Genomic DNA, 21,177 nt, shown 5'->3' with positions numbered 1-21,177 from the left:
TGCCCAGAGCAAAATCTTTCCCTCTTAAAATTCACTTGCAGGCCAATGGACTGCTGCCCATAATGGTGCTACACGGAGTTGCAAACCATGCATTTAAAATGGCTGGCTCATCCAAATTGCATATGTCGGAAAGTCTGAGTACACCAACTAGAGCTCCAGACTGTTTGTTTTCAAGCCACCCATTAACCAGGGATTGGAAATAGTGTGGCAAAAGTATTGTAGTAACCCATAACAAGTCAATTTTGTTGACAACAAGCACGCAATTAAGTTCGTTTTCAAAAGAAATATGATGAGACTGGCATAGCAATATAATTAGTAATTGTGTAGTTAGTAGCATTAGCGAGTTTTGGTAAAAGTTACACTTAAAGGATGCTTTCAGTGGCATGATCTATGGAATGCTAGCATTGAAAAGGTTTTCATGTCTATGGCATGCTGGCATTGAAAAAATAAATGAAAACAAGAAAAATAAATGAAAAAAAAACCAAATAACATGTACAGGTTATCCTTTTAAACAAGACAACAAGTAGTGACCATGGAGTAATATTCAAACAACTGTCATTACTGGAAACAAATTACAGAAAGTCCTCTACATTTGCACATTTAAATTTGCAGATTTGGTTATTTGTAGATATGATTAATATGTTCTGTCTGGGGATCTCTAGATCCTCCACCACAACTTTAATATAATAAAAACATTATTTCTATTTCGCCGTGTCTCCCTGAAAGGACTCAGGGCAGATTCCAACAAACAACGGCATGTATTCAATGCCTTCATAAAACAGATAAATATTGGCCCAAAATCCCAGGAAGACCCCTACTTTATGATCAACTTCTTCTAGAAGTTGACTAGAGTGGCACTAGAAGACTAGAGATATCTAGAAAAATGTTTACTCGTGTAAAAAAATTATTAGGCTCTTATTTGCAGTCCAGACCTATGCACTTCCGTATAGGTGTTGCTCTCCCAATCCTAGAGAATGTGGAGGTCCCACTATACTTTTAAAACAGCAGCTCTGGTCCTTGCCACATGTCCCATACTAACTGCTTGCATTGGGCTGACCAGTCACTTCAGGCTACTTAATTGTCTGTGAGGCAGCTTTGCCCTAGACAGGAAAACTGGGGGTCAGGATACTATGTTCACATACTCAGGAATGTTTCTCCCTAGGTGCCAGAATTTTTGACATTCTCAATAGAAGGCATGATGTCATAAGCATAACATAGGTGGAGGCAGCCCTCCTGGTGTGCCCTCTTCCTAAGCAGCCCATCCCATTTCTGGGCAAAGGAGTATTTGCACAATGCAACTAACAATCATGCTGAAGATAAATGTTCAAGGCTATAACAGAGCACACATTCTTCTCAAAAGTACGACTTTTTTCTGCAGAACGTACCATAAAAATAATCTTTCGTGTACAAAAAAGAATATTCTTCATATAGAGATCAGCAATAATATTTTTCTGTAACGGTTAAGAGGAGTGGGCATCGCACTGGAATAAACCCACCAAGGGTTTACTACCAAATGTGCAGCAAAAAAGTGGCATTTGACCTTGAATACAAACATTTCCCCTTCAAAACAAGACAAATACTTTGCTAACAAGCAGATTAGTTTTCTAAGGGGCCTTTGGCTAAACAAATCTACTTGTCACTGAGGAATATGGAGGAAGAAAGGGAAAATAACACTAAAATGCTCTCTTCTTTCACTTGTCAATGTCATAATTTTTATGCTGGCTATGATCTCCAAGAAACTTCATAAAAGTTGGGTTTATTCTATGATTGCATCTAAACCTCATTGTTGTGGTCCTGGCAGTTAACTGCATACCTGTATATCTTCACCTCAGGATTTCCTTTAGACAGAGAAAGGGGCAGAGAGCAGCTTAACTGGTTTTTCAGGCTTTATATGAGTATTTGCAAAAGCCTTTTCCAAAGGAAAAAGAGGCAAGGGCTGTTAAAGGGATTTGACATTTTCCTCATCTATTCCATAGGGCACAACCATGCCAAACAGCCTTAAGATAAAATTCTCCAGAAGATTGAAATTTTGATAAGGAGTTGCCCAAAGCCACAACTCTCTACAGTCATAGCATGGTGTATTATAGTCAGGCTTTTCACACCACGTTACAAGAGGCATGAAGTGTGAGTAAAAGTGAGGAAAGGAGGGAGGGAATGTTTTAGTTTGAATAGCTTTGCTGGAACAATATATTAGAAGAAAGTAATACAAAGGGAAATAACTGAACCATGAAGTTGGAAAAGACCATAAGGGTCACCCAGCCCAACTTCCTGCCATGCAGGAATACCCAATGAAGGAGAGAGGACTAAACAATACCTCCTTCCCGTTGTAGACTTTTATGAGTTTAATAACATCCCCAGGGTCCTTGGCTGAAGTACTAGTTGGGAATGCTTCACCCATCTTCTCCCCATTTCAAATCTGCCCAGGCACAAGGTCAGGACTTGATTAGTTACTGCAAACACCAGTTAAGACCTGCTGGCTTTGGCCAACACTCTTCCTCTGATCAAAGGCAACGGCCTAAATGGGAGGGGACAGGATCTTGGCACAGAGTAGGCGATCCAGAGCCTTCATTGGACACTTTAAGCCCTTCAAGTGTAAATTGATTGCTTGGAGCAAGACATTCCACATTCTGGGCACCATGATCAAGTCCTGCCTTTCCCATATTCCTGTCAATGGTGGCAAATCATCACTGAATAGACAGGAATCATGGGAGGAAACAGTACTTTAAAGCCCTAGGGCCTTCCCACACAGCCATATAACCCAGAATATCAAGGGAGAAAATGCCACAACATCTGCTTTGAACTGGGTTATCTGAATTCACACTGCCATATATTCCAGTTCAAAGCAGATAATGTGGGATTTTCTCCCTTGAAATTCTGGGTTATATGGCTGTGTGGAAGGGCCCCTAAATACCTAACATGATATTTACACTGATAATCAGCACTTGACTTTTGCTTATGAATATGAAATAGCAAGCACCAAAGAACTCGCATTAGTCAGCACTCCACCGTTACATATTGAATCAGCTAATTTCCCTGTGCACTTCTCAAAAGCAGTCTTACATGTGCCAGTAATCTGATCTTGATGATACTAAGGCATTTGTGTCTATATCCATATCTCCATATCTACTTTCTCCAGAAAATGCAAAGCGTGGAAAGTTAGTGCTTTTTAAAAAAGATGAATTCATTTCATTTCTTCAATCATGGTAAATTCAAAATTGAATTGTTATCATTTACATAACTAAAAAAACACTTCATTCACTTAAAAAGCAAAATCTGAAGTAATTTCCCCTTGTACTGTCAAAAGCTTTCATAGTCGAAATCACTGGGATGTTGTGTCGTTCTGGGGCAGTATGAGCGTGTTCTAGCTGCATTTTCTCCTGGTGTTTCACCCCAGTTATTTGTTATTTAAAAATCCTTTAAAAACAAGATTATTGTATTTTTTAAAATCTTTTTTCTGAGTTCCACTAGCCCAAGCTTTTAAGAGAGATTTTTGCCAGCTCCTGCCATCTGTGAATTAAGGGGAACCCCTAAAACCCAACCCTGATCTTTCAAGTAGAGTACAGAGTCTTTCAAAGCAGACTGACCTCTGTTACTAGATCAAAAGGCTTCCTGTTCAAAGAGCCATTTAGCCTAGTTTGCTTTATCAAACAACATCTTGATATAGTTGGCTATAGTTCATGAAAACTCATGCTAGAATAAATTTGTTAGCCTACAAAGTGCCATAGGATGGTTTCTTGATTTAGCCTCCACTCAATCCGTTTTTCAGAGCTTCCTTGGCATGAGAAGGTGGAGAAACAGACATTGTAAACCTCCAGATTATCACCCACCATGGTTACACATATTGTTAATTAGCAAGGGGTCAATCTATTTGTGAGACACTGAGCAGTAGTCCAACGTCATTGCTTTTTGAAATCAACTCTCAAAGTAATACCAGGCACACAATATTACTCGTAAAGATCCCCATATCCACATGAGATTTGTTCCCAGGAATTTGCTAGGTCTTCCAAGGCACCTCTATTGTAAGTTCAGGAGGAGAGATACCATAAAATTGCCTGCAAGACACAGCAAATTCTTAGAGAGAAGTTAATAGGTAAGTTAATTACAGATATGGCTTCTGCGGTTCCTGTACACCAAACCTAAAACTCCAGATGACGACAACCAGAAGTAATGATAGACCACAGACCTAACAGAAATTCACGCATAGGATGATAGGAAAGCATTTGCTAAATTAAGTAAGGAAGCACGACTTTATATCAATGACATAAAAGTCCCATACTGCTTCCTTTTTCCACCAGCTACAAAGCAGTGATATAATCCTAAAGGGAATAAGCATGCACCAAGATTCCCCAAGTAAGGATAAAGTGAAATACCCAGAAAGTTCACGTGTGTCCAGAAAGTATAGTTCCATGACTGACAGACTGGACAAAGAAAAGAGTGGGACACCAAGGCTTGAGGCTTATTTTCAGTCCCAATTAAAAAAGACTCAATGAATTAATGTGATTTACCGATTCCTTGGTTTATTATTCACCAATTGAGTCAATTTAGTTCCAATTTGAATCATTCAAGTTGGGATTAACCAATAGAAATTGGACCTAAGTACCCATATTAACTGAACTATTCTGTAGTTTCAAGAAGGATGCCTTCCTATTTTCCTGGAATCTAAAAAGGCTATTTTAAATGTCAGACAGAAGACTACATCCATTTTGTATGGAGACAAAATCTGAACTACAGAAAATATTGTGAGATACAAATAGGTAAGAAAAACAAATGGCTATAATTGATCGATCAGTCTATCTATCTAGTATGTATCTGTCAATCTTCTTTCACACACACAGACATATGAAAGAAAAACAAACTAACCTTCAACTTAAAAAATCAATTTGTTGACCAAAGGCATACTAGAAGAAAACTAGGACAGATTTTCTTTAGCAAAAACCTACCAAACACCCATTGCCTATATCTACCTTGCTAATTATTATTATTAATAATATAATTATTAATAGCACATTTGTGTTTATCACATTTAGCCATGACAAGAATCCTAGAATGTTTAGTGTGTCATAGAAGAAATGACAACATACAGTTCATTGTGGCTGTAAACAGCACTATGTCTCTCCACAGTCAGAAGAGCAAGTTGTCCTCCTGTTTGTGTGACTAAACTAGAACATGAAGACACAGCAGCTCAGTGATTCACATGTCATTTTAACAGGCACACCTAAATCAATGAAATCTGAATCCAAACACATATCATGCATGTATACTTTGCAGATAATTGTGATTGGCTAATGAACCATTGAGTGTTTTATTAACAGCAAGCAAACCCAAATTTGTCTCTATGCAACATGTGTAGTCATTCCAAGGCCATGTATGGGAAGTACCAAATACTGAAAAAAGAGATACCCAACAATTATAAAAATCCTTTCTGTAGATTCATTTAGATTAAGAGTTGATTTACATATGAGCAAACAAAAAATGAACCCAGTAGTTATGTGTACTTTTCTTCTTCATATATATGGTTAATGAAATTTCCAGTGTGTGGCAAATGATTATGTACTGTTAAATATGGCTCATTAAACTGTCGTTGGTCTCAATTCAGGAAATACAACTCATTAAATGAAGCATGCAGGGAAAGACAGGAGGAAGTGAGAGAAAGAAGCATGCATTCAACACCAAACCATAGCTTGGTTTACAGAACTGACCCAATAATGGCAGAGTCACTGCACTTGCGACAGTCATCAAGAAGGGATGTCGGACATTACAGGGAGAAGGCACTTCCTTGAACATCTGGATTTAGTCCTAATGCTAAAACTAGGTTTATAAAGACAAGACAAACCACATATCACAGGCTTGCTTATGCATAGCACATATTCCAGACTTATAAGGAAGATCTTATCCCAGCGCCAAGTGAACAATATAGGGTTGTTTTTTAAAGTAATCATTGTTTTTCTAACTAGTATTGGAACCTCATTGGTTCAAAGGGCAGCATAACTACAGTGGTAGTTATGATGGGGGAAAGACATAACATGCTGCAGTGATTGAGTAATTCTGTGCTGCCTACTCTTTTAACAGCTGGTTTCTGCAAAAGGCATCAACAATCACTTTTCCTGTTAACAGTCCAAGTCACCCCTCCATACCGCCCATCAGAGAAGCCTGTCATTCAACAGGCAGAAAAGCCTTCTTCCCCTACCACAACCTTCCTGCACATGCATGCAGACATAAACAGGTCACCACACTACCACATTTCCCCTATAGACACTGGGAACACTACTTTTCCTATTACCATTTGAAGTTATGTGCTCAGGACTACACCTAAATTTTGTCCTTAGGCAACAGCTGTTCACCTAACCAGATTCTACCACCTGATACACTGAGCAATGGAAAAGCAATTTAATATTCCAGTGATCAGTAACAGTAACTGTGTATAGGTTTTTCAGATATTGGGGACTCAACCCTCTTATCTTGGTCCTTGGTGTGAAGGGACAAATGTGACCCATCTCTTTTTTTTTCCAAGTCTTCCATAAAAACATTTATTCTTGACAATTATGGTAGAAGTACCCATTAACCAGATTTCCCATGGAAAACTACCACAGAACTTTGAGGAAACAAGGACAATGTACAAGACATGATTATCTCCTTTTTCATACACAATCTACGCACATTTCGTTATGATATTCGGGGCTCTGCAAATATTGCCTTGTCTTGACACCCAGACAAAATGAAGACTTGCTACCATGATTCCTCCTTCCTGAACAGGAAAAGTGCAGTCTTGAGTATGACATCACACTGAATTGGGAATAGAGCATTCCAAGCACCTTAAGGCTCAGCACAACTGCAGCAACAAGCCCTCTCTTAAGCTTCTGGTGGGCAGTCAAAATACTGCTGTTCTACATGACATTCAGTGTTTGAAATTGCTGTTTTAACTATTTCAAAACTGGCTTTTAGGGTCATTTTAGAGTGCTTTTCCAAATTTTCAAAAGTGTATTTAAATGTGTTTCTAAAATGTTTTTATCTGTGTACTATTCTAATTAATCCTTATTTGTTTATTGCCTTGGAAGCCCTCTTGGCCTGAAAGGAAAAACAGTAATATTTTGAATAAATAAAGTACACTTTAAATGGCTTAATTAACATTTGCACAAGTCCTGTGTCTGAGTAATTCTGAATTACATCTGAGAGGAACCTAATGCCCTGCAGGTATCTTGGACTACAACTTTTTACATTTCCGGAAATCACAGCCCTTCCATTAGGAGTGGTGGTCCAACACACCTGGAGGGCCATTATTTTAGCATCCATGGGCAAATTTTTTCCTTCCTCTAGGTGTTTGAGACTTTAACTCCCACAATTCCTAATAGCCAGCATTGAAGTCCAAAATACCTGGAGGAAGGCTGAAGTTTGCCCATGCCTGTTAGTGTCAGCAATCCTAAAATGTGAAGGTAAGAAAACAACATAGGAGCACAGAAGTTAATGAAAGAACTCTTTTACAATGGAGAGCAGTGATTTCTCGAGATAATAATCCGTGTTTTCCATAAAGCCAGTTCAAATATCAGAATTTAGTTACAATTTTCTACTTGGAACTTTTTGACTAACAATAAAGACAAAAGGCGCAGTTATAGTTCTTCCCTGGGAGCTGCTGCCTGAGTTTTATTTGGCCCTTCCCTGCCAGAGTGAAACATGAGTAAACAAGATCATTACCTGGCAAAGAACACGCCCCGAAACTGTCTCACCGAAACGTTTACCTCGTATCATTCAAAGCCCTGTATGAAATAGTCAGTTTCTTTACACTAACTCTCCAGTAAGAAAGCAAGGCAGTGTCACATGAAAGTCATAAAATATCAAAGTGCACAGTGAATACTTCATGCACAAAGACAATAATACAGTCAATTGGGAGCATTTTGATGATTAAAAATACAGTAGAAGCATGTTTCAAAGCTATACCGCTCTTTAAAAATAGATGCTGTAAATGTTTGGTTTTACATTTATGTTGTCTACATGTTATATCACATTTTGTTGTCTCACAACAACGACACAGACTTGCAACAAGGAATTCCCTATGATACTTTAGATTTGCCAATCAACATCTACAAGTCAGCTTGGTTGGCTAATCCATGTAAAGCCTGGGACACTTTTCTCGGCTCAAAAGAGTACATGACTCAGGCCTCTTGCTCATTTTGAGATCAAACTGCAGTTTTACATGCTCCCACACTAATCCATTCAAGTGTACCACAATCTGCCTAGCCTCATTATCAGGAATCAGATTTAAAACACAGCTTCAACAAACACTGCTTTGCAGGTGGTTCAAATTAGTATCGCCACAAAAGATAACAACACTCCTGTCTCCAGTGTCTTTAAATAGCCACAAAACACACAATTATTCAAAGTTCCAAAAATAATTATGAAAACAACTTAACTTACCCATTCTTCCACATTGGGAGCCTCCTCGTAGCTTTTTACATTATCCCACAGAATATTCGGTTTACCGTAGTAATTTATTCTACTTCGGGTTTTCACAGCAAAAAATATTATTATGGCAAGAGCTACAACAATCAGGAAGCCTAGCACAATGGCAATTGCCTAGGAAATAAACAAATACATTTGTTGATGTTATATTACATTTTAATGCCTTCAAGGGAAAAAAAAGACTTAAACATGAGGTCTGCCCCTTTTAAATTCCTTTAACAGCTACTGCTAGATAGCCAGTACTAAAAACAATAGCCTGCCTCTCAGGATTGTCTGAAGGATTATTCTATAACTTCAGTTAGCACACTAATAATCAATTGTGAACAAAACAAGGCCAGCATTTCAACAAAGGTGGAAGTTTCCTTATACATATCTAGCCATATAATCCATCACACTGACACACTTCCATTCCCAGAAGTTCAAGCTTTAGCTAAGTTGAGAAAGTAATAATGTCAAAAGGTGACATGACATGACGTGCTTTCCTAATTACAAGGGCCATTTTGTATAATCTTTGGTTCAATTAGCCATGAGGTTAAACAAGTGCCTTAAAAAAGGCATCCTAAGGCCACTTCATCTCAGGACTGTAGGCATGCTCATTTGCATGTGTTTGACTGGCAAAAGCCACAAATTATAATGAATGCATAATGCATGTATATAGAAACTCCTTTTTTTGCTCCATTCAATTAGATTTGGATTAGATTTCCTAATACCAGTATGACTGATGCTAAAACAATCCTACAAAACTACAATATGTCTTCAGACGACACTTTTGCTTGATCAGCTCCAATTGTTTCACTCTTTCCCGAGTCTGTTTTTAATCTTCAGATCACCAATCAGTCTCCAAAAAGGGCAATAGGAGAACATTCAGAGCCATTTCCCTTGCCCTGCACATTCCCCTTTGCAGAAATCTCTCAAAAGGTCAAAGATTAAGCTTTCAGCTGAATTCTGCATCCATCCGAAAAATAACTGATGTAGCAGTCCTAGGCATTTAACACAGTTCGTACTGAACATAGTGAACAGTTTGGCAAACATGTCTATGACCAATCCTTTAGGTGAAAAAATCCAATTTGAGTATAATTATGTCTTCAAAATATGCTTGCAACTATTTGGCATCTCCTTAATGTCTCCAGATGATTTTACAAATCCTCTTGATGATCCACAGACCTAAAATGTTAATCATTAACATTCAGGTTTGTCCCTTTCTACAGGAATGAGAATGGAAGCTTACTCAAAACAATTACAATGTATCTAGAATTCGTGACTATTCATATAATTGCCCAGGACAAATCAAAAAGTCAATTAAAAGAATAGCTAAATGGATAGATGTATTGTTGGCTCCAGCAGCTTGAAAGGAAATGTTTCAATATTTCAAGGAGAGTGTTAAAGAGAGTAGACAGATTTATCCAACAATGTATAAGTGTAATCTGACTTGGATATGAAGTTGAGGTGCTGTAGGCTAAATGTTTCAGAGGAAGAAACTGGCAAAGCCACCTTTAAGTATTCCTTGCCTTAGAAAACCTATGAAAATTCATGAAGGCTGACTCAGGTAGATAGGTGTAGTACAGCCATATGTTGGAATCCTGATTTTACGTAATTGTTTCTGTTCACTTTAAATCTGAGTTTCCACATCCATCATATGGACTCATTAATCTGTCTCTGGGAATATAACTTAGGCAAATAAGATTCAAACATTTCCATCTTCATCATTTTAGCATGGGGAAAAATAAAAATAATTACACCGTGGCATAAGCTAGCAAAGACCAAACAAGTATTCAGAGACCGGAACAACCTCATTCAAATAAAAATCTAGGCTTTTACAATTACTCTGATTCAGAATACAAATGTGACAAATCATTTGCATTCATAATATTATTAGATTTACATACCTCCTGAGGCTCAACCACACAGTAGTGATACAAGTACTGATTCACGAAGAGCCCGGTGTTTGTAGGTGAATAGAATTGGCTGCACAGCATATAAATTTGATTGTAGAACGCTGATCCCGAAGCTTGTGCAGTTGGGTTGACGGCCAATATATATACTATTGTAGCAATAAATACCAAGAACAGCAAGATGGCACTTCCTATTATCAGAAGGAGGTAATACCTCCTTGTCCTGGACATGTTTGTCCTGGTAACGCCAGTTACGAAAACCACCAATCCAGCAATAAAACAAAAAGCGGACATGGCAAGTATGAAACCTTTTGCGGCTCGAGGATCAATATAATTCCCTCCAACGCCATATGCACCACCATAGCCGCCATAGCCACCATAACCTCCAAAGCCACTGCTGCCACTGTAACCACCGTAATTGCTTCCGAAACCTGTGCCGCCATAGCTGCCATAGCCATATCCTATACCAGTTCCCATACCTCCATAGTAGTCCATATCCCAAGGCAATGTGGAGGCAACACAAGCAAAGATGCCAACACACATGACTATTATCATAATTGACATGATCTTAATTATTCCTGGAGGGGAAGTCCATTTGTAGAAATGTTGCACTTCATCTTCTGGATAATAGGAATATGCAGGCTGAGAAAACATTGGCTGAGAATTGAATTCACCACCATACGTGTTATTGCTTGGAGGATACTGTGAAGGTTTGCTAGGAAAACAAAGCAAGAATGCCTGTTAGGAACCATTAACCTTTTAATAAAACTATGAAAACTCAAATTGGTTGGGCTAGATTCCTCATACACACACAACAGTGTACTTCGTATGTTTAAGACTTTATATGCACTTCAGGTGAAATTGTCAGTCCAGACATTTGGAAACCTGAGCACATTTTTCTACATATTATGGTATTAAATGTTTGGCAGACTTGGTAAACAACTTGGCAGAAAGCATACATGTTTTTACATGAGAAGACCAGGTGGTGTAATGTTTTGACAGGATGCTAATCTTCGCCGGTCAAAACATAATATGCCCAAACAGTGAAGATTAGCAGCTCTGTGAGCAACAAGAACGCCTTGATTCTAAGTAAGTTATTTTGAACTAAGTCTATGTGATTTAAAACCAGAACTTGTTCCCATTTAGTAGGCACAACTTCAAGGTTCAACATGTTACAGCTAATATATCAACACATAACACTTTGCATTTTCAATCCAGCAGGCTTCTAGCACTAGTAAGCCATGTCTTAGACAGCAAGTTGTTAAAAAGAAATTGTGTTTGAATGGATGGAGCAGGCTTAAAATGTTGTTGTTTAAAATCTACTCGTTGCTGTTCATGACCAGATATAAATATTTATTATGGACTCTCTCACTAAGATTTCTGTTTGCAGTAACCTGCTTGTTAAGCAAATTAATTTTCCCATTATTCAAATGGCTCATCTTCCCTCCTTCCATCATATTGGCAACCATTTTGCCTAAATAGAGTGGACTAAGGTAGCGGTAACAGCTTGCAGGTGGGATAATGCAGTGTATAATATGGGAAAGCTTATTTACACCAGGGATGGGGAACCTGCAACCTTCCAGAATCTATTAGATTCTATATTCTATCAGCCCTACACAACATAGCCAATGATCAGGGATGATGGGAGCTGTTGTCCACCATCATTTAGAGGGCAACAGGTTCCTCAATTTATCAGCACATCTCTCAAATCTTATAGACAAATCCATCATTACATACAGAGAGCAAAATTTAAAATGTATCCAGATTACGTAGAACATCCTTAATATGGAAATCTGAAACACTCTAGGATCCAAAACATTTTGCCACCAATCATCAAGGGGCAGCTCCCTGTAATGTGTCTGTTAGTTTGTTGGCAAGCTCACTGGAGATTTGTACAATATGTACTGTATCTCTCCCAAATACATGTATTTTAGGTCTCTTTTGCTCTCAGCCTTTCAGATCCTCAATCTCTTTTCAACCTCTGTATTTCATGCACAACAGAAGTAATAAACAAATGAGATGCAAATCTGGAGAGAGACAGAAGTCTCTCTGAAATTGCAGGAGGCATGGATCTGGAGTACTGAACACTGTGTTTAGATTCCCATCATTCCAAAGATACTCTAAAATCCAAAACACTTCTGGTCCCAGTCATTTTGGATAAGGGATACTCAATCTGTACTGTATACTTTTGATTTTAAAAAGTGCAGTGACTTTAGAGGAAAAAAATATCCAGCGTAATAACAACTATATCTACAGTTTACACAATTAATATTAGGAGTTGCCAGTGTTTATATCTTTAGCAGTGTGCACTACTTATCTGAAATGGCAAGAACAGAAAAAATTATATTTACAATTCATCAGGTCGATAAGGCGGAGGACTCTCAAAAGGCCTGGAAGACATAGTGGAAGCTCTGGACTGCTTGGTTCTCAGATTTTATGTCTAAAATGAGAAAAAAATAAAGTCAAACATTCTAATGAGTTATCTTTATTATATTAAATCAACTGAAACTAAATATGTTTATTTTTATAAAACAGTAACGTTTCTCAACTGAATTCATTGGTACAATATTACAATTAAATTCAGTGACACAATATAGCAAATCTTTTTAGGCAGGAGTATGTAGAGAACGCAAAGGCAGAATTACAGTTGTCCCTCCACATGTGCAGATTTGATTATTCACAGATTTGGTTAAAATGGAATCTGAGTTACCCAGTGTGACCTTATGGTCAATTTCCTCCAGTCATTCTGGAGTACGTTGATATTTCAAGAAAAAACATCTCTCTAGGCATCTCTAAGTCTTCCAATGTGGTTTTGTAGTCAGCTTCTTAATTAGTTCCTTTCTCCAGCGATTGGAAATATATTTGTCCAATGCAGCCCAATCCAGACTTATAGAGATATGGTAACAGAAATGTCAAGACAAGGCACTACAGTTACCGGAATTGTGGGAGTTGAAGTCCAAAACACCTGGAGGGCCCAAGTTTGCCCATGCCTGCCTTAAAGGCTGTTGAGGATAGGAAATAAGGGCACAGCCTATAGGCAATTACTCTGAGAGCACAGCTCTAAGCACAAGAAAACTGCTCCTTAAACAATTGCGAAACCACCACAAATGAGTTCTTGAGGGTGTAAGCACCTGCCGGATGAAACAGCTCTATCTAAACAACACATACTATATACTTTTTCAATCTACCAAGGTAACCTTTTCAATATACCAGTATTTAGTTTGAGGTCGATATTTGAAGTTGATATAAAAACATATATAGATTATCACATTCTTACATGGCACCTTGAAGACTAATATGAGGGCATAATGTTTTTGGGGCCATGGTTTCTTTGGGCCCAGAACATCGAGGCAGAAAATCCCACAGTATCTGCTTTGAGTTAGGTTATCTGAGTCCACACTGACATATATTTCAGTTCAAACCAGAAAATGCGGCCTTTATTTGTTTGTCAAAGGAATCTGTAGTCTATAAAAGCATATATCATGAAAAAAAAACTCATTTAGCTTCATGGTTGCCTGGAAGGTGTGACAATATATCAAGACAAACGACATACGGTAGCTATGAGTTTTCTGGGCTGTATGACCATGTTCCAGAAGCATTCTCTCCTGACATTCTGCCTGCATCTATGGCAGGCATCATCAGAGGTTGTGAGGTATATAGGAAACTAAGCAAGTGGGGTTTATATACCTGTGGAAGGTCCAGGGTGGGAGAAAGAACTCTTGTCTGTTTGAGACAGGTATGAATATTTAAATTGGCCACCTTGATTAGTATTGAATAGCCTTTCAGCCTTAAGTCTGGCTGCTTCCTACCTGGGGGAATCCTTTGTTGGGAGGTGTTAGCTGTCCCTGACTGATTCATGTCTGAAATTTCTGTTTTCAGAGTTGTTTTGTTCTTTATTTACTGTCCTAATTTTAGAGGTTTTTTAAAAATACTGGCAGCCATATTTTATTCACTTTCATCGTTTCCTCCTTTCTGTTGAAATTGTCCACATGCATGTGGATTTCAGTGGCTTGTCTGTGTAGTCTCACATGGTGGTTGTTAGAGTGGTCCAGCATCTCTGTTCTCAAGTAATATGAGGTCCAGATTGGTTCATCAAGTGCCCTGCTATGGCCGACTTCTCTGGTTGAATTAGTCTGCAGTGTCTTTCATGCTCCTTGATTTGTGTTTGGGCAATGCTGTGTTTGGGGGTCCCTCTGTAGACTTGCCCACAGCTACATGGTATACAGTAGAGAACTGCAGAGGTGAGAGGATCCCTCTTCTCCTTTGCCAAATGTAGCATTTGCTGGATTTTCTTGGTGGATGCTGTGTTTGGTGGTTCTTATGTAGACTTGTCCACAGTTGAATGGTATACGGTAGTATATTCCACAGATATATAAACTCCACAGACCTCACAACCTTTGCCGATGCCTTCCACAGATGTGGTCAAAACGTCAGGAAAGAATTCTTCTGGAACATGGCCATACAGCCTGGAAAACTCACAGCAACCCAGTGATTCCAGCCATGAGAGCCTTCAACAACACAATAAGCGACAGAGGCCTTTTCCATACAGCTGAATAAAACCTCACCCTTATCTGCTTTGAACTGGAATATATGGCTGTGTGAACTCAGATGTCCCAGTTCTAAGCAGCTAATGTGGGATTTTATTATTATTATTTCGTATGAAAAGCATTGCATAAAGTAATATAAAACTGATAAAAATAGAAGGAGCACAAATGGCCAAATATCTTTTTACCAAAAAACAAGCAACAGCAACCGCATTGTCTGTAGCCTCAAACAATCCTTCCTCTGTATATGAGACAGGGCATTGAGGAAAAGCATACAGATGCAGAGTTGCCTGCTCTGCTCCACAGTCGTACAAGGTGGAGGATTCCTTTAGGTAGTGCCATTTTGCCAGGTTGCCTTTTGATTTTCTGCCTTGATATTCTGAGTTATATGGCTGCGTGGAAGGGCCCATAGTTATTAGCACGGGAACGAATGAGAAGTAAACATGGTCGGCAGGCACCTGAAACCACTGTAGTCGCCAAGGGAAACCCAACTTGGAAAAGAAACCTTAGGAGAATCGCTCAGTTATTGAATGGATAATAAGCAAGGAGTCTTGAGAGAGGGAGTCCCCAAACTAAACTTTTAGATAGGTTAAAAGTTTGCTGGGGAAGAAAAGACAACACAGGTGGCGGATTCCCAAGTTTTACCACGAAGCCAAACAACCAATGCCACAGAAGCCAGAAGTTGGAGATAACAACAAAACAAAAAAAAAAAGCCTGGAAGAACTGGTTCCACCAAAGGGAGAGCAGAGCCTCCGGGAAGCTGGCAAGCAAGAGACAGGAGGGAGCCCAGTTGAGAGGGCTAGAAGGCAGCCCACCTGGCCTTTCCCAGAGGAAGGAACGGACCTACCTGTGCTGCTCGTTGGGCGCCTGTCCTTCCCTCAATGGCCCCCTCCTTCCTCTTCCTCCTCCTCCTCCTCTTCGCCCGCATCCCGGGCAGGAGGCAGGGCGCGCGCCACGCCCGCAGCCACGCGGGGCATGCGCAGTCGGCCGCATACCTGAGCCCAGGGCGGGGCGGCCAAGTGGAGCCCCACCCTCTCCTCTCTCTCTCTCTCTCTCTCTCTCTCTCTCTCTGCGCGCTTTAACTTTGCCCCGAGGCTCACTGAGAGTCACCCGGGGAAACAAGCCCACGCACGGGGGGAAAAGAGAAGGAGATCAGAGGCAGCGGAAACTCTTCCTTGGACACCGTGACCTGTTAACCTGAAACTCTCCGGCTTCAAGCCTCGAACAGGTTGTTCCTGCCCTAAAGAGAAGGGAGAGAGAGAGAGAGAGATGGCTTGGGACGAGTGTTTCGAAAGAGGATGAAGCTTCTTCCCCGCTCTCGCCTCGCAGTTTCGGCCACTACACAGCATTGGGGCATCTAGGCCAGGCAGGGGCAAACTTGGGCCCTCCAGGTGTTTTGGACTACAACTCCCACCATTCCTCACAGTCTCAGGCCCCTTCCTTTTCCCCCTCAGCCGCTTAAGCTGAAGGGGCCTGAGACTGTGAGGAATGGTGGGAGTTGTAGTCCAAAACACCTGGAGGACCCAAGTTTGCCCCTGCCATTCCTGGTCTAGACACTGTACTCCTATTTATGCAGACCAAAATCATAGAATCAAAGAATAGTAGAGTTGGAAGAGACCTCATGGGCCATCCAGTCCAACCCCCTGTCAAGAAGCAGGAAATTTGCATCCAAAGCACCCCCAACAGATGGCCATCCAGCCTCTGCCTAAAAGCCTCCAAAGAAGGAGCCTCCACCACACTCCGAGGCAGACAGTTCCACTGCTGAACAGCTCTCACAGTGAGGAAGTTCTTCCTAATGTTCCTTTCCTGTCGCTTGAAGCCATTGTTCGGCTTCCTAGTCTCCAGGGCGGCAGAAAACAAGCTTGCTACCTCCTCCCTATGACTTCCCTCACATATTTATACATGGCTATCATGTCTCCTCTCAGCCTTCTCTTCTGCAGGGTTAAACGTGCCCAGCTCTTTAAGCCGCTCCTCATAGGGCTTGTTCTCCAGACCCTTGATCATTTTAGTCGCCCTCCTCTGGACACATTCCTCCTTGTCAACATCTCCCTTCAATTGCAGTGCCCTAAATTGGACACAGGATTCCAGGTGTGGTCTGACCAAGGCAGAATAGAGGGGGAGCATGACTGCCCTGGATCTAGACCAGACATGGACAAACTTCAACTCTCATAATTCCTAACAGCCAGTAGGCTGTTAGGAATTGTGGGAGTTGTAGTCCAAAACACCTGGAGGGCCAAAGTTTGCCCATTCCTGGTCTAGACACTGTACTCCCATTGACTGTGAGCTCTTGCATGACATTGTTGGCTTTATGTTTAACTTGTTGTCCATGAGGACTCCAATATCCTTTTCACATATACTGCAATCGAGTCAGGTGTCCCTTATTCTTTGCATTTCATCTTTTTCTGCTTGTAGGCCTGTAGGAGCCTCCGGTGGCTCAGTGTGTTAAAGCACTGAGTTGCTGAACTTGCGGACCGAAAGGTCCCAGGTTCAAATCCCGGGAGCGGAGTGAGCACCCGCTGTTGCTCCAGCTTCTGCCAACCTAGCAGTTCGAAAACATGCAAAATGTGAGTAGCTCAATAGGTACCGCTCCGGCGGGAAGGTAACAGCATCCCATGCAGTCATGCCAGCCACATGACCTTGGAGGTGTCTACGGACAATGCAGGCTCTTCGGCTTAGAAATGGAGATGAGCACCAACCCCCAGAGTCGGACACAACTGGACTTAATGTCAGGGGAAAGCTTTACCTTTACCTTAGGCCTTCCAAGCTGGGGATCAAAAGAGCAGTCACTCTTTCTTCAAAGCTTCTTAGGCCCCATCTATTGTGCTTTGAAACTGCATTATATGGCCAGTACTGACTTATATAATGCACTTCAATGCAGACCCACAGCTTCTCCCTCCAGGCGACCTTTTGAACTGAACTTGGGGAGAAGACTTTCCAGGCCATCTTAATTTTTCCCTCTTCCAGCTTTATGCTCAGCTCTATACCACATGAGTCTTTGAAGCAAACAAAAAGAATGTTGTGGCTTTATGCCAGAATAGATTTTTGTTTGGGGGGGGGGTTGGGGGGGGGCAACAAAGTGAGAACTTACAGACTAACAACTTCTCCCTCTATCAACAAAGGGCTTGGGGCAGCTATTCTGCCTTCTCCACCTTAACAGATTTTCTGCAAAAAGAGGAAAGAAGAAAAAAAGCAGAAGGAGCTCTGGGAAAATTGTCTGTATGCCAACATTCAATTGCAGGAATGGTTCATTACATAATAAAAGCCTCCGCCAGACCAAAAAGAGTATTTTCTTCTTTTACCACAATTAACATAAGCTGAGGCACCTTTGTACTTTAAGTACTCGCCTTTTAGTTTCAAATATGTCTCCTTCCATTCTGTGCCTTCAAGTCATTTCTGACTTATGTTGACCCTAAATTGAACTTATGGGAAGATTTTTTTTACACAGATTTTTTTCAGATAAGGTTTATTATTATTATTATTATTATTTAAAAAATTATTTGTAAAGTTTTTATACTGCTTTATGTGGTTTTAATTTTAAATTGTATTGTGAATATTTTTATTGATAATTAGTTTTGTGAATCACCTTGGAACTCTTTTGGGAGAAAGGCGGCTTCAAAGGCAATAAATTATAACTTGCCTTTGCCTTCTGAGGCTGAGATCATGTGACCTACCCAAGGTTATCCCATAGGTTTTCATGGCCATGTGAAGATTTGTACCTTAGCCTCCCAGGCCCCTTCTACGCTGCCATATAAAATCCAGATTATCAAAGCAGACAATCTGCATTGTCTGCTTGGAACTGGATTATATGAGTCTGCACTGCCAGATAACCCAGTTCAAATCAGATAATCTGGATTTTATATGACAGTGTAGAAGGGGTCTCATATAACCCAGTTTAAAGCAGATAATGTGGATTATCTGCTTTGATAATCTGAATTATATGGTGGTGTATAAGGGGCCCCAGTGTCCCAGCTCAGCACTCAAATCACTGCACCATGTTGACTCTCTGTGTGTTTGCTTTTTATGTGACCTAAAGAGAAACTAAAGTTCCCTCCTGTATTGGTTTAATAAACTAGCTATTTAGAGCTCATATTAGTTTGTATTTCTTATGGACTGTACTTATCCATGCCAAATAAGAGCCCCTGACTACCCAAACCTTGGGCCTCTTCTCTGCTTCATTTCAAAAAATTGGTCACACAATTTCACCCTTTAACCTACATAAACACATAGGGCTGGTTGCAGCTAGTCAAAACATGCATTTGAAACTATGTTGACCACAAGGTTGTTCTGGAGATGGTCTATGAGGTCACTATGTTTCCTGCTTACATGAGACTATTGACTATATATAACACAAATACAGATACAAATTTCATAAACACAGTCATGTACTGCGGTATGGCCTGCCCTTACAGGGTTTTTTTTAGAGCACAGTCTCTGGTTTTACTTACCACTGATAGTGTCTGAAAGTGTAATTATTACTGCCACAAAAGGCTGTGGGTTATGTTCTTACCATTAGAGATGTTGATAATCTTCCAGATGGTCATTAAAAGGGAACCGGCACAAAATCCAACATTTATCAGATTTAACACTACAAATTACATTTTTGCGCAGGGGACTCTATTCCTGTGCACACCATGTCTGTTTACAGATACTCTTCTACAATGCCAGAGTTGACAAATCAACTACAAAATACATTTCTCACACAGTTGAATCTCCTGTAATGGTTGTGTTGCCATTTATACTACCTGGTGCAAATGCCTCATAACTCCATGTGGTACCTTCTCTTTCATAACTGATAGGAGAGCATGTTGACAGCATTAGGGAGTAAGTTATGGGAGATATAATAGAGATAGGCTTTTATAGTGCCAAAAAAGAGCGTTTAACACCCTTCAGTTAATTTTTATCCAGCACTAACAACAGGCACATGTGAAATCAAACAAGGGATAATTTCATCAATCACCATCTTCCACTTTGTTTATTGTTTTCATTTTTGCGGCCAGACTTCTAGGTCTGTGCTTTTTAAACTTGCTGGAACTAGGCAGTAAGACAGGTTTGCTTGCTCTCCCCTTTTCACTTTGTTTTGTTGTCCACACATGTTTGATGAGGGATTTAGAGAAAGATACTGTTTATTTTTCTTGTAGTGGGTAGAATACCATTGCTTTCCAGATGAAGCTTTGTCATATTGTTTAATGCAAACAGTTTGTGTTTCTCCAGCCCTTTTTCACCATCCTGCCACTACTGATTTTGCTAAAAAACCTCCAAGTAGTTAGAGATTAAAAAGTAGTTTAAAAGGTTTTTTAAAGATTAAAAAAGTAGTCCCTGAGGCATTCCCAAGGATAGCCTTGCCTGCGTTGACTTGGATGGCTATGGACTATAAAAATGTTATGGTCCATAGTTTCTGTCAGAGGTTTTGTTAGTTGCAGTATGCCTAGATACTATATGACAATATATGGTTATTACTATATAGCAATATTCCACCATAGTGGAAATTATCTGTCGGATAGATTTCAAGCTATTTAACCTCAGCAGACTGAAAGCCAAAACCAAAGTCACAACAACATCTGTTATAGAGCTCCAATATGCCAATGATAACGTATCCTGTGTGCATTCAGAAGAAGACCTAGAAGCCACTCTAAACACCTTTGCAGAAGCATACGAGAAGTTCAGCCTCTCATTGAACATCGAGAAAATCAAATTGCTCTTCCAGCAGTTACCAGCCAATTCCTCTGCAATGCCAGAAATAAAGCATAATGGTGTAATGTTAAAAAAATGTGGACCATTTCCGCTAACTTGGCAGCTACTTCTCCACAAAAGTCAACATTGACACTGAAATACAACACCGGCTGAGCTCTGCAAGTGCAGCATTTTTCTGAATGAAGCAGAGGGTGTTTGAGGATCAGGACATCTGTAGCGAGACCAAGGTGCTTGTTTATAAACCTATTGTCCTCCCAATCCTGCTATATGCCTGCAAAACTTGGACGGTCTACAGACGTCACACTCAACTCCTGGAATGATTCCATCAGCGTTGCCTCTGAAAAATCCTGCAAATCTCTTGGGAAGACAGGCAAGGACCACTATCACTAAAGCAATGCTTCTACGCCATCAACTCCACTGGCCTGGCCATGTTGTCCAAATGCCCAATCACCATCTCCCAAAGCCAGGCCCGTAGCCAGGATTTTGATTCGGGGTGGCTGAGTCTGAGTGAGAGAGGGTCTACCCTAGCAAACCTTTTGTATCGTTATCCCAATACCCCATGCATATGGGATATATTGAGCATGGTGATCAGATCA

General features: G+C 40.3%; 1 protein-coding gene across 1 annotated transcript in view; it reads right to left on the bottom strand.

Annotated features, from left to right (window-relative positions):
• The window catches only part of ocln (occludin), a 30,512-nt gene extending 14,620 nt beyond the window's left edge, over positions 1-15,892 (bottom strand). The window contains exons 1-4 of the mRNA XM_016990914.2: positions 15,738-15,892; positions 12,698-12,786; positions 10,341-11,061; positions 8,410-8,568 (exon numbers count right to left, since the gene is read on the bottom strand). Coding sequence (XP_016846403.1) covers positions 8,410-8,568; positions 10,341-11,061; positions 12,698-12,747 — 930 coding nt within the window. The 5' untranslated portion in view covers positions 12,748-12,786; positions 15,738-15,892. The remainder of the gene's footprint in view (positions 1-8,409; positions 8,569-10,340; positions 11,062-12,697; positions 12,787-15,737) is intronic.
• Between the last annotated feature and the right edge of the window lie 5,285 nt (positions 15,893-21,177).

This window comes from Anolis carolinensis, chromosome 2 (assembly GCF_035594765.1).
Source record: "Anolis carolinensis isolate JA03-04 chromosome 2, rAnoCar3.1.pri, whole genome shotgun sequence".
NCBI classification, from domain to species: Eukaryota; Metazoa; Chordata; class Lepidosauria; order Squamata; family Dactyloidae; genus Anolis; species Anolis carolinensis.
This window is presented reverse-complemented; position numbering and strand designations above follow the sequence as displayed.